At 37.9% G+C, this 13,978-nt stretch overlaps 1 protein-coding gene across 2 annotated transcripts in view; it reads left to right on the top strand.

Annotated features, from left to right (window-relative positions):
- Positions 1-12,694, top strand: part of TENT4B (terminal nucleotidyltransferase 4B) — a 96,120-nt gene extending 83,426 nt beyond the window's left edge. The window contains exons 5-12 of one of the 2 annotated variants that reach the window (XM_036881018.2): positions 1,709-1,816; positions 3,857-3,985; positions 4,746-4,959; positions 6,374-6,500; positions 6,599-6,702; positions 6,807-6,994; positions 8,777-8,941; positions 10,061-12,694. In XM_036881018.2, the coding sequence (XP_036736913.2) occupies positions 1,709-1,816; positions 3,857-3,985; positions 4,746-4,959; positions 6,374-6,500; positions 6,599-6,702; positions 6,807-6,994; positions 8,777-8,941; positions 10,061-10,234 (1,209 nt within the window). In that variant the 3' untranslated portion in view covers positions 10,235-12,694. The remainder of the gene's footprint in view (positions 1-1,708; positions 1,817-3,856; positions 3,986-4,745; positions 4,960-6,373; positions 6,501-6,598; positions 6,703-6,806; positions 6,995-8,776; positions 8,942-10,060) is intronic. The other variant, XM_036881019.2, reaches the window with a different exon arrangement.
- The last annotated feature ends 1,284 nt before the right edge of the window (positions 12,695-13,978 follow it).

A 13,978-nucleotide genomic window follows, 5' to 3' on the forward strand; every position in this document is an offset into this window, starting at 1 on the left:
CATCTGTGATCTCCCTCCGGACTTCATCCCATTTCTCTTGCGTATTTCTCTGCATCTCTGTCAGCATGTTTATGATTCTTATTTTGAATTCTTTGTCAGGAAGACTGGTTAGGTCTGTCTCCTTCTCTGTTGTTGTCTCTGTGATCTTTGTCTGCCTGTAGCTTTGCCTTTTCATGGTGATAGGAATAGTTTGCAGAGCTGGGACGAGTGACGGCTGGAAGGACTTCCCTTCTTGTTGGTTTGTGGCCCTCCTCTCCTGGGAGAACAGCGGCCTCTAGTGGCTTGTGCTGCGCAACTGCGCGTAGACAGGGTTTCTGCTTCCTGCCCGGCAGCTATGGAGTTAATCTCCGCTGTTGCTGTGGGCGTGGCCTGGCTCGGGCAGCTGCTCCAAAGTGGTGGAGTCGCGTTGGAGCAGGAGCTACTGGGAGGCTATTTATCTCCGTAAGGGGCCTCCCTGCTCCCTGAAGCCCAGGGGTTAGGGTGCCCAGAGATCCCCGGATTCCCTACCTCTGGATTAAGTGACCCGCCCTGCCCCTTTAAGACTTCCAAAAAGCACCCTCCAAACGACCACCAAAAAAAAAAAATTTTTTTAATTAAGAAAAAAAAATTTTATTTAAAAAAAAAAGGTGGTCGCTCGTTTTTCTTTATTCTCCGGTGCCAGCCTCAGGCCTCTGCTCACCGGTCTTTCTGCCCTGTTTCCCTAGTATTGGGGTCCCTATCCCTTTAAGACTTCCAAAAAGCGCTCGCCAAAACAAAACAGCAAAAGCAAAAAAAAAAGAAAATGGTCGCGCGCTTTTCTTATGTCCTCTGTCGCCCAGCCTCCAGTGCCTGCTCACTGTTCTTGCTGCCCTGTTTTCCTAGTATCGAGCGCCCTGCACTCTGGCCCGGATGGCTGGGGCTGGGTGTTCGGCAGCCCTGTGCTCCGTCTCCCTTTCGCTCTGCCTACTCTTCTCCCGCCGGGAGTTGGGGGGATGGGCACTCGGCTCCCGCCGGGCCGGGGCTTGTATCTTACCCCCTTTGCGAGTTGCTGGGTTCTCTCAGGTGCGGATGTGGTCTGGATATTGTCCTGTGTCCTCTGGTCTTTATTCTAGGAAGGGTTGTCTTTGTTATATTTTCATAGATATATGCTGTTTTGGGAGGAGATTTCCCCTGCTCTACTCACGCCGCCATCTTCCGCCCCTCCCTCTACCTGCTTTTATTTTTAAGACTTCCTAATACTTCACATAAGTCATTCTATCATTTTTTATTTGAAAATAATTCTTAAATTTTAACTTCTCTTATTAGGTTGTTCTTTGGGCTATTTGCAAAATTTAGCAGTAATGCTAGTAGGTTACTGTGGCTTAAGAATCTAGCAGCTTTCTTCCTAGGAACAGTTGGGTGATATGCCTTTCATAATTCCTGATCTACACTGAGTTGGAAACTGTGGTCCGGAGTACATAATGTTGAGAATGGTTTTTCTTACCTGATTTCATAATTCTCAACCAACAGAAATTATAAAATGTATGACAAGAGGTTAAAGACAAATAGGTAATGTAAAGTATCTAGAAAGTCAAATCAACTGTGTGACAGACCACTATATTCAGACCACTCAGTGTTTTTATGTCCTCAGGCGGAGGTTAAGACCTCAAGCATGGTAACTTTCCGTCCTCTGATTATATCATTTACATTGGTTAGAGTATTTTAATTTTACCTTTTTTCCTCTTTCTAGGTACCTATTATTAAATTAACAGATTCTTTTACTGAAGTAAAAGTTGATATCAGCTTTAATGTACAGAATGGCGTGAGAGCAGCTGACCTCATCAAAGATTTTACCAAGGTCAGAAATTTATTCTAATACTTCGGGGGAAGTATTAGAAATAGTTTTGTTTTGAGATTCAGTTGTGCTGTTTTTATACTTTGCTAAACTATTTTTATGTGTATATTGATGACAAATGCTTCTTTTTTGTGCAGTCGTTGTACTTTGACTCTGTAATAATCAGTAATTTATAGTGTGACCTCATGTAAGAATTAAGCGTTGAGAAAGCCTTTGAAGAACTTCCCTGCTCTAGATCCTTCCTCTTAGGGAGATAAGGGCTGAAATTGTGCTGTACAATTGATTCCAGCCTGCTTTTCATCTTCAAGAGTTCAGACTAAGAACCTCCGTAGGGAGCCTTTTCTAGATTTTAATCTCCACATCTTTTTCTCCTTTTTCCCTTTTCTTCCAAGATAGGGAAGAATTTGTCAACATTATCTTCAAAACATTTCACATGCTTAGACACATCAGCCTTATTCTCCCTAAGCCAAAAACGTTATCTGCTTTGGCTTATGTAGAATATCTTTTCTATCCATTCACAATGTTTTTCTTTGTAGCTGTATGGGCTCACCTTTTTCCTTTTTTTGTAAGAAAAAAATTCAACTACTTCATCATGTTGTAAACATTATTTTATAAATATGCAGAGTACAGAAAAATATTATCCACAATCTCACTCTTTTGGAGGTGTTGAATGCAAAAAAAAATTTTTTCCTGGAAAAGAGACTTTAGAATTGAGAATAATGCACACGATAGAAAATACACCAATATAAAAGGATAGTGAAAAGCAAGTCACCCTTATTCCTTATATGCTTGGATAGGATTTGCCATCATTAACCTTTCTTTTTTGCTTGTGTCCTCTTCTTGAAATTTTTAACAAAGGGAATAGCATTCTACATACCTATTGTCAAATTATTTTTCTTTTAATTTATGTTTTGGAGTGTTTTTTTTGTATCAGCACAGACAGGTCTCCTTCATTCTTTTCACTGATTACACAGTAGTTCCGTGTCAGAATGTATTATGCTTTGTGTAACCTGTTTCCAGTGGGTTTTTTTGCTGTTACAAAAAACACTTGGTGGGCATCCTTACATGCCTGCATCTTTCTTTACACTTTTCAAATGATTGTAGAAAGATTCCTGGAAGTGAAATTTCTGGGTTAAAGGGTATATGCAGATCAAATTCTGCTGGAAATTTGTCTGATTGTTCTTTAAAGAGACTGTATCTATATCTGACTTCAACCGTAATATTTAAAAAATGATTTCTCCATATTTTTGTTATTTCTATACTCACTTACTTTGACATTATTTGTAAAAATATAAACTTTTTTCTTCCACATGGAAGCAGTCTGTGTTCATTGTAAGCATCAAGAAGAAAGGAGAAATCACTAGTAATTCTACTACCCACAGATAATAGGGAGGTAGCATTTATACCTGTAGGTAATGGCTGTTAAGACTTCTTTCTAGATGTTTGTGTCTGCTTTGTTCCCTCAGCATCCCTAGCATAGGGCTGGCTGTGGAGAGTACATAATGAGCATGTGCATGAGTGAAAGACGGACTCTCACTGTCCGTATTTGCCAGCTCAGGGGTTGCCACTGCTCTCTGTAAGGAAGGTGTCTGTGTGTGCTCACCTCACATGGAAGACCGCAGGCAGGACAGCTCCTGCTTGTGGGCTCTGCAGGTCAGCCAAAGGACCCTGGTAGCCTGGGGGGACACCACCTGCAAAAAGTGATTCAGTGCTTTAATAGGGAGACTCTATCCTGTACTGTTCCCGTTACTTGTTTACAAATGAGTATCGTCTGGAAATACCAATAAATGAGTGTCATCAAATATGTGTTGCTAGTGTTTCTGTTCCATAGTGAGTCTTTTGGTGCCATTTTTATATCTGCATGTTTTAGATTTAGATGTGAGAGAAAAATCCTTAATTGTAGCTTACATTTTTATAGTTTGCTCTTAAAATAGAAAATTAAGTACATTTCATATCTACACCAAATTTGTAATGTAAAGACAATGTTTAGTGCTTTTACTGATACAGGAATTTATTGAAAATATGATTTTATTTCTTTTTCAGAAATACCCTGTATTACCATACTTGGTTTTAGTATTGAAACAATTCTTATTACAGAGGGACCTTAATGAAGTATTTACAGGTGGAATTGGTTCTTATAGTCTCTTTTTAATGGCAGTGAGCTTCCTTCAGGTAAGTTGTGTGCTTATACTCTGCTAGGACACCCTAAAATTTAAGAAAATCTACAGGGGAATCATTTTGGCAATGACTTAATTTCCAAATTAAATCAAGCTCTAATTGGAATGCTTCCCTTAATTACCTATGACTTTTCCCTTTAAATAGTACCTTCTTATAATTTAGCAAGTAAGTATTTTTAAGTCCCTGGGAAATAATTTTTTTGTTACTTTTAATCCCCACATGTTTTAGTATTTTTGAAACTTTTTACTGCAAATTTTAACATGGTGAAGGTATAGTATTGGTTTCCTGAAGTGTAAATAGTAGTATAAATGCCAAAAATGAGAATGTCTTCTAAGCAGCTAATCATCTCAGTTTAGCTGGAATTGAGGCCTGCTATCTGGGTAAGATGAATCAGAAGTCTTAATATTGTCAGTGTGTATTTACGTGGTGTAGTGTTGCCAAGTGCCTGACTCTGTTCATGAGTCAGAATGACTTCCCTAATGTATTGGGCCAAGCCAGCCCTGGCAGCATCCTGGGGCAGCTGTAAAACTCAGCCTTATAAATTTTACCCCACCAGCTCCACAGTCATAGAGCTCTAATATTGTCTGCCACAGCAGAACAGTTACTCTATTACCTGCTGGCTACTCTGCTAAACCAAAATTGTAATAGTATTGTTTTGTAGAAGTTATGATGTCATTTATTGTCCCCACCTTGATAATTTAGAGAAAATCCAATATAATTGTTTTCTTTTTTTTTTTTTCCTTTCTGGTTTTAGTTACACCCCAGGGAAGATGCTTGCATCCCCAATACAAACTATGGTGTTCTCTTAATAGAATTTTTTGAATTATATGGACGACACTTCAATTATTTAAAGACTGGCATCCGGATAAAAGATGGTGGTTCATATGTGGCCAAAGATGAAGTACAGAAAAATATGCTAGATGGCTACAGGCCATCAATGCTTTATATTGAAGATCCTTTACAACCAGGTATTGAAATTAGGTAAATTTGTGGGCATTCAAAGAAAAGGCATTGTCAGTCACCATATTGTACTTGAAACTCTCTTTAGATGAAAAATTAAGGATTAACTTCTAATCATAGTTACTCTCTTTTCATCAAAATATTTTTAAGCAAACAAGAAAATATGAGCATGTGAGCATGCACACACACACATACACACACACGCGCGCGCACGCAAACAAGAAAATATGAGCATGTGAGCGCACACACACACACACACACACACACACACACACACACACACACACACACACACACACACACACACACACACACACACACACACACACACACACACACACACACACACACACACACACACACACACACACCTCCCATTGCATACTTCCAAATGAATTGGGAGTAGAGTCAAGTCTACTGAAAAACAAAGGGAAATAGGTATTAGCTGTTTGAGTGGCTTGTGTGCATCTCTAGTTTGATGGCCATTTTTCTTCTTCCTTATGTCTTCATTGCCCCTGATTCCAGCCAGTGGTCAGCTAGCATTTCAGTGTGAGAATTCTGAAGTCCTTAGAGGCAGTAAGCACTGTTAATAAATCTCATAGCTCATGAGTGAAAGGGTTCAGAGAGACAATTTGTTTTCCTTTGGACCCCTTCTTCCTTAATTTTACATCATCTTCCTGTGCTTTTTCCAGCTGTTTGTTGGCTTGAAAGTGAACAGAAAATGAATTCCTTCCATGCTTCTTTGCAATTATGTTTGCTTGCTTGTGTCCTCATTTTTCTGGGAAGTATTTTTTTCCTGATAATTATAAAATATTGAGATTCTGCATTATCAGACCAAAGTGGAAATGCATTTAGTCATTTGGTTAAAAGTGTTGACTTTGAAAATAAGGAATAGAAGTGAAAAGATACAGTAGTTGCCTAGGCGCCCTTTTCTGGCTTATTGAGCCCTCTTTTAAACATTGATAGTTCTTTGTGTTTATTCATTGAGGAAATGTTCACTGGGAGCCTGCTCTGCATACAGTTCATTAAGATTTTTTTTTAGCAAGATGTTCCTTGCTTTTTAAGAGCTTATAATTTAGTGTGGGAGATATTTATATAGCTACCAGAAACAAAAAGAGGTACTCCTAGTTAGTTTGTTTTCACTTTCGGGAGAGAACAGGCAGTTGCTTCTTTTGTTTGGGGTAGTCCCTGTTGGGCCAGAAGATATTTAGCCAATTTATACACCATAATAAGTGTCCCTGCTGCGTAATACACACATTCAGAGCCTGGGGAGTTGTGTGGGGATGACTGACAGCCAAAGTTACGAGTGCAACTCCAGCAGGATAGAGATAGCCCTTGCTCTCCCAGAAGAGAGCATGTGATCTTTTAGTTTATATTAAGCAATGGTAAAGCTTTCTATCTTTATGTACATTTCTTTTAAAGGTAATGATGTTGGAAGGAGTTCATATGGGGCCATGCAAGTGAAACAAGCCTTTGATTATGCCTATGTTGTTTTGAGTCATGCTGTTTCGCCAATAGCAAAGTACTATCCCAACAATGAAACGGAGAGGTAAGAGTAACTAAAATCAGCCCATTGCATCAAAATTGGTTGTGGCTTCTTATTTTCAAATTAATGTACCCCCTCTTTTTTTTTTTAAACACACGCAGCATATTAGGTAGAATAATTAGAGTAACGGATGAAGTTGCCACATATAGAGATTGGATATCAAAGCAGTGGGGCTTGCAAAATAGGCCTGAGCCTTCATGCAATGGTAAGAGTTTTTCATGTGATTGATTGACCAAGTATTAGAGGCTTTTCTGTGTTGTGTGTGTTTAATGGGAAGAAACGTTTTCCAATCTTTTGCCACTCTTTCAGGAAATGGTGTTACCTTGATAGTAGATACTCAGCAGTTAGATAAATGTAATAATAATCTATCTGAAGAAAATGAAGCCCTTGGAAAATGTAGAAGTAAAACTTCGGAATCTCTTAGTAAACACTCTTCAAACTCTTCATCAGGTCCAGTGTCTTCTTCTTCTGCCACACAGTCCAGCTCTAGTGATGTTGTAAGTATGAAGACATGGCTTTTCTAAACCTACATGCTTAGGAGTTCTCTTGGTGGGGATAGCTCTGTCTAGAGGGCTAAAGCTAACTCATTTTCTTTTCTGTTCCTGGGAAATTTTAATAACTTTAATGATTGTACTTTTTCTCAACATTGTAATAAAATTTTCAAACATAGCAAAAGTGAAAGAAGTTCAGTGACCATCCATATACGCCACCACTAGATTCTATCATTAGCATTTTACTTGCCAGTCATGTCCATCCATCCCTCTATCCATTAAGTCATCTCATTCTTTGATACTTGTCAAAGTAAATTACCGACATCAGTACATTTCCCCCAAAGTATTGTAGTGTGCTCATTATTAACCAGAGTTCAGTATTAATCTAATTTTTTCTTTTGATGTAAAATTGACAAAAAGCGAAATCTTAATTCTACATTCACTAAATTTCAACAAGTGCATACATGTATGTAGCGCAATACCCTGGCAAGATACAGAATATTACCATCACCCCGGAGAGTTGTCTCATGATGCTTCCTGGTCATTCCCTAAGCCACCCTCAGAGGTAACCACTGTTATGCCTTTCTGACACCATGGATTTGCCTGCTCTAGATTTCATAGAAGTGGAACCATTATAGTACTCTTGAGTGTAAGGCTTCTTTCACTTAGTAATGTTTTTGAGCTTCTTGATTTAATCTTTAAAAATTGACATACTTCACATAACAAAGTTCACCATTTTAAAGTGTACACTTCAGTGGTTTTTAGTATATTCACAATGTTTTATAGTCATCACCACTATCTAATTCCAGGACCCCTATCTCCTGGTAACCCCTAATCTACCTTCTGTCTCCATCCTGACTGAATTTTTCATGTCAATTATACCTGTAGTTATTTTTCCTCATCAAGGTTAATTTTGAGTTTAACTGAAATCTAAAATGGGCTTATTTACCTGTTTATTTGAACTTTGACTTTATTAAGCATATGGCATAATAAGTTATCTAAATATGGAAGGGACATAGTTTATGTTGTTGATGATGACCATGTACTGTCATGGAGTCATGAATCCTCATATAGAATCTACCTGGTGCCTTGCTGGCCTCTAGAGCAGACCTCTGGAGGACAGACGCTGAGCTAGATGGCACAGACACAGCCGCCTCCTGCAGGAGCACTAGGGCCTGACACTGCGTGACTCAGAGGTGCTGGGTAGAGGGTGAGGGCCAAGTGGAGACCTGAGGGGAGAAGTGGACAGTCACGGCCCAGGCAGCCCAGAAATAGGCGGGCTCAGCCCCTTGCCTCAGGAAGTCCGGATCCATGTGGTGTGTTCAGTTGGAGGAACCACTGATTTGTTATAACACACTCTCAGTGACTGAGCCTCTTAAACCAAGCATTTTGTATTTGGTTGAAGATACTGCATCAGGAACTGGGACCTTGGTCCTACTCTTTGCCACTCTCTTTCCACTATACCGTGGTTCACTTTCTGTAAACGGAAATGCAAGTGAACTCAGATCTGTGAGCTCCTTCAGGGCCGATGAACAAGGTCAGGTTTGGGCAGTGGATTTAACAATGAACAGAAACCCTCTGATAAAATAAGCCATTTTAAATGTCGGAAGAAAGATTTTGGAGGAAAACTTAAGCAGTCAATTTTGTAAATTCCTTAGTGTGCTTCCTTTAACTTCTAAATGTTTAAATTTAGCTCAGATAGTACTCAGTTGAGACTGTTTTCCTCTCATAACATTGAATATCTGAATTATTAATATGTCACATTATAACTCATGTGACTTGTGTTAGGATTCGGATGCGACACCATGCAAAACCCCGAAACAGCTGCTCTGCCGTCCATCCACTGGGAACCGAGTAGGGTCTCAAGATGTGTCCTTGGAGTCCTCGCAGGCAGCTGGGAAAATGCAGAGCACCCAAACCACTAATACATCCAACAGCACCAACAAATCTCAGGTATGTGGAATTTGTGTTTTCGATTGTTATTAAGAAATTCTTAAATATTTTGTATGGAATACTACGGATACATCATGGGTTTGAAAAAACTCTAGGTTAAAGAACAAAACCTATTTTGTTCTAATGGGTTCCAGAGTCTTTCTAGTAACAGAATGCCCAGAGGATCTTTATGATACATCACTGTAAAATAAACCTTGTGGGAATCTAGTGACTAGCCCTTACAGTAGGTTCCAGCTAACCCCTTGTGTTACAGATTCAGCATTAAAAATCAAATTATAAAAAGATACAATTATACTTAACATAAACTCACATGAAGCTTTTGCATGACCTCTTAGCAGTGCTGGGCCTATCTTGAATAACGTATCCCTTTTATATTTTAATATTCAATACCTCATTGCCTGTGTTGAAATGATCAGGCAGCTGTCAGCCATGGTCAGTCAATGTAGCATCAGCTTTGACTTAAAGAAGCCATGGAGATAACTCTATTTTAGGTTTTTTAGTTGCCTAAAATGTTGTGAATCATGAGTAATCAGAATGAGGGGAAGCCATTACATATTGGGCCCTGGGCTTATACCATCTAACCCTCCCCCATGACAAAGCCCCTGGGGAAGACCTTTTGGCAGTAGAGATTCACTGTTGTGTCAGTTACCTAATGTCTGACTTGACTTGCAGAATCCACTTTATCTATACAGCCTTAGTCATGTGCATCAAACACTGACTCATTTAGGAATGGCAATGAAAGTGACAGGTGATAACAGAAAAGGAGGGGCCAGTTTAATGACCTCTGACCTGGCAGCACACCTGTGTGTCTTAGAGCTTTTTCCAGAAATGCCATTTATTATGTGGTTTATGGGTTGGTAGATCCTTGAGAAACGTTTTATGTGCTATGTCGTCTGTTAAGAAAGTAAGGGAGTGAGTGGTCTGTGTTTTCCAATATTTTCATTAAAAAACAATGTAAGTTTTAGAGCTCAAGAGAGTGAACCCCTGTAGCATTGTTTCCTGCCTTCTGCATAAGTCAGCGTATTCCTAGTTTTGAAAGCTCCCCGAGTCAGGTCTTCGCGAGTGCTCTGTTGAGTCCACAATACTGATGTCTTTTTGACCACTTTTCCTTTTCTGCAGCACGGATCAGCAAGGCTCTTCCGTTCTTCCAGCAAAGGCTTCCAAGGTACAACTCAAACAAGCCATGGTTCCTTGATGACAAGCAAACAACATCAAGGCAAATCAAATAATCAGTATTATGGCAAAAAGAGGAAACACAAGAGGGATGGCCCCCTCTCAGACCTTTGTAGATAGTCGGCATTGTACGATGGACTGTCTTCTGCGTGCAGTGATCTCATGCTCAGGACAGTTGGATAGGGACTCCTGGGAGACATTTGGGAGCCTTACATACTGTTCAGACTGATTTAGCAACTGAGTTTTTTCCCAGCTCGCCACGGAATGGATCATGAAGACTGACAACTGCAAAAACAAAAAGCAAGCAAAAAGGGGGGGAAGGCTGATCATTTGATAAGTCATATGCTACAACAGGGTCATTTTAAGATTTAAAGCTTGAATGTAAAATATATTTCTCATTGGCTTTATGCAGAGTTATAGGGAATAGTATTCAGTGTGGGTAGGGTGATAGAAACAAAAAAACAATTTCAGAGGATGGGGTGGGAAAGGAATACAAAGGTATCTCATAAGAAGTCCAGATTCCAAAGGGGAAAGTGATCTGTGCATGCTTTTTTAAAAAATATTTTTGCATATATTTACCATTTTATTGTGTGTATATATAGATGACCATATAGGAAATTGATATTTGTAATAGTGGATTTGTTAATACTTTTTACATAACATTACTGTTTAAATTGTAAACAGATTTTTCTCAGGATTAGTTTGAAAAATAATCTGAATTGTCATCTTAACATCCATATATAGGGAAGTGATTAGTTCTATTACTCAATTTGTTTTCCTCAGTATTGAAATGACTTAATAGAACCCTTGTGACCTGCTGCAAAAATTTTTCCTCTCTAACGAAAAGATTTATGGTGGCAAATGACATTTTATTTTGTAAAAAAAAAAAAAAAAAAAAAAAAGAATACTATGTACTTTTGTGTAAACACTGAAAAATCTCTAGTCATCTCTATGAATTAACTTGCAGCTGTTTTCTATAGTGCTGTCGTCTTGGGCAATGAATGGGCAATTACATGACTTTGTGTTTGTTTCCTTTGCAGTCTTTTTTTTTTCCTTCTTCTTTTTTCTTCCTAATAGGGAAAAAAAAGGCCACCCCTATCTGGTCCTGTCGCAGTGAGACCTGGGGTTGCCCAGACCGTGCATGCTGGCTCCTCTGACCTTGTGTTCTCCTTGAGCTTGTTCTTCCCATCTCTCTTCTTTTTTAAATTCATGCTGAACTGCTGTGGGAGAGAATAACTGTAAACAGCTTTAATTAAATCACACCTATAAAAAACTATTTTCTTATACTCCACTTTATGCTTTTGGTATTGTTGATCTTTAAAAATTAAATGGTCTTTGATAATGGATCTATTTTGTATTGCCTTATTAAGACCAAATACTTCTTGTCATCCCATTCTTTATCCTCTCCTTTCATGGAGTTGTTACCTTTAATTAAAATTTTTTTAAACATTGGTTTGTTTCAATCATACTCTAAATTTTGGTTGTGGTCATCTTTGAGAGCAAATAAGATGTGTAATTCTGTTATTCACCACATTTGAGTTTGAAACTCAGCTGGGAATATTTAATATAATAGAATGTAAGTGATATTTCTGAAAATGCTTACTCTCAAGGTGAAAGCTCTTAAGTTTAGCATAAGTGTGTGTGGCTCTGTTAATTATGGCCATTTCTGAAATGAGATTCTTTTATATATTTATCCATATAAAATACTATTGGCTTTTAGGAATTTCTTTTATATACATTTATGAAATACTGAATACCAATCAGACCATTAAATGGACACTTAGTGCAACTTTTTATAAAGAAAATAATGCTAAAGTAAGACCAAAACTGATGTCATCAATGAAATTAACAATTTCAATATGTTCATATTTTAATTCACAACAGAAAAATGTGTTCCAAAACTGGAAACTCATAATACTTGGGTAAACCATGGAAATTTTAAATGTGATGTTATTTTGACAATGTTTAAAATTTTAGAGTCATATTTTATTCTGATCAGAATTTTAATCAAGATGTTGAGCTTTTGTTTTTTGAAAACTAGTTTGTCATAACGTATTGTGCATAATCACAGTATTTATTTTCTAGGACTATTGTGAATGTGTAGACTTATGTTTACTGCTAAGGGAACAATTATTTATAAAATAATATTAAATCCAGTATTAGCTGCCTATTTCAGATGAACACTTAATACTTGCAGAGATCCATGTTACATTTACCACACTGAAGTTTTGTTTTTTTAAGAATCACCCTCATTGTTGAAAGTAAATGTACTCTTAGGGTGCGGATATTAGTGTTCCAATAAGCATGTGATTATATTAAGGTGGTGGTAGCGGGAAGATAATCTTGATTCCATTGGGAATCTTAGGTTTTCGTAAATTTATTGGGAAAATAGTTTTTCCTGTATTGCTGAAGTTTCTTTTTGGTAAACAGTATCTTTCTAAAAGAAAAAGCATGAAGGAGAAATTGAGGTGTGTACATTTCCTCAAATGACCAGCATTGTATTTGTGAATACTGTGTATCTTGCAATGAACAGTGTGGAAGCTGTTCATTTTTCAATCTGAAGTAAAATACTTTCAAGAACTTTCAGTTTGCCTGCTCATTTGTTTTGTACATTCCATCTCTGTATTTGACTCCCGTCTTTTTTCTCTTTTGAGTTTTAATACTTTCTTTAAAGATTTTGTGAATATATCAGAAGCATGTCATTTAAATATTATAGTCCATCCATATCATGAATCATGACCTTCCTTTGCTAGCACTTGTGGAACAGATTTTACAGACTCTGCCTCACTGTTGTGACATTTCTCTGGCGTTCATGTGCATGTGCCTAGTTCTTAAAAAATCAAGATGAACATTTAAGTACTGCTTTCTAGAGGTGCTGATGGGTTGAAGAGGTACAGCACAAAACCTGAGTGGTTATGTTTTGATGACAAAGGTAAATGATTTTTTTCCCCCTCCAGTTTTAAGGGTCCATGAAGGCGCCTGGTTCTGAGTCTTTGTTTTGTCTGGAGATGTTGTGCCTGGTTTTCAGATCTTACTTTGATCTGTGGGATCTAGTGGTTTTACAGGTAGTTGTCTTCTGGCCTTCAACAGTTGATCATACTATATTTTTGCCCAATTTTGAGTGTGTTTTACCTTTACTTGCATTTTGAGCCTCTCATTAATATTTAGGTTATTTACTTTGGTTCCAGATATTCCTGGATAAAGTCTTCACAGAGCAAAATATGGGTGGTAGGGAGAACATTTTTAATACTCTTTTTTTTCTTTGAAGTCTCATATCTCCATGTGCTTTCTTCTCATTCCCTTCCCCATGTAATGGTAAGTGTGAGTTGTTTGCCATATCCTGTTCACTAGTGTTTGGGGTTTTCAGGGTATAGGCAGGACAGAAGACAGTATGACTACTGTGAGCTAGCTGCAGGACCCTATTCCTGTGATATATGCTTATTGCAAAGATCTCTGCAATGACTAGGATTTGGCTATCAAGCTTGCTCTGTACAAATCCCTAGAAATCATTATCAGGTGTTATTGATAAGTTTTGCTGGTATTTTATTGTTCATGACTACACCTCAATTTTAATACTGATCTACAGTTTGATCAGTTCCTTTGATTTTGACATGCTATTGATTTCTTAGTGTTTCAGTCACTAACTAGGAATGTTGATAGGAAATTGGTTGTTTCTCAATTAACTTTTCAAAAATTAAATGGCAAAGTATGAAAGAAATTCCCAATTTTGCTGTGATTTAGTAAATACTGAAATGTTAAAATTAATGATCAGAAGAGTTTATTCTTATCTATCAGTTCTTGCTCTCCGAGCTCATTATACTCTGAATTAGTGGAAAGCAACATTCTAATAACTTATTTTGTGAG

Source organism: Manis pentadactyla, chromosome 15 (genome assembly GCF_030020395.1).
Source record: "Manis pentadactyla isolate mManPen7 chromosome 15, mManPen7.hap1, whole genome shotgun sequence".
In the NCBI taxonomy this organism is placed as follows: Eukaryota; Metazoa; Chordata; class Mammalia; order Pholidota; family Manidae; genus Manis; species Manis pentadactyla.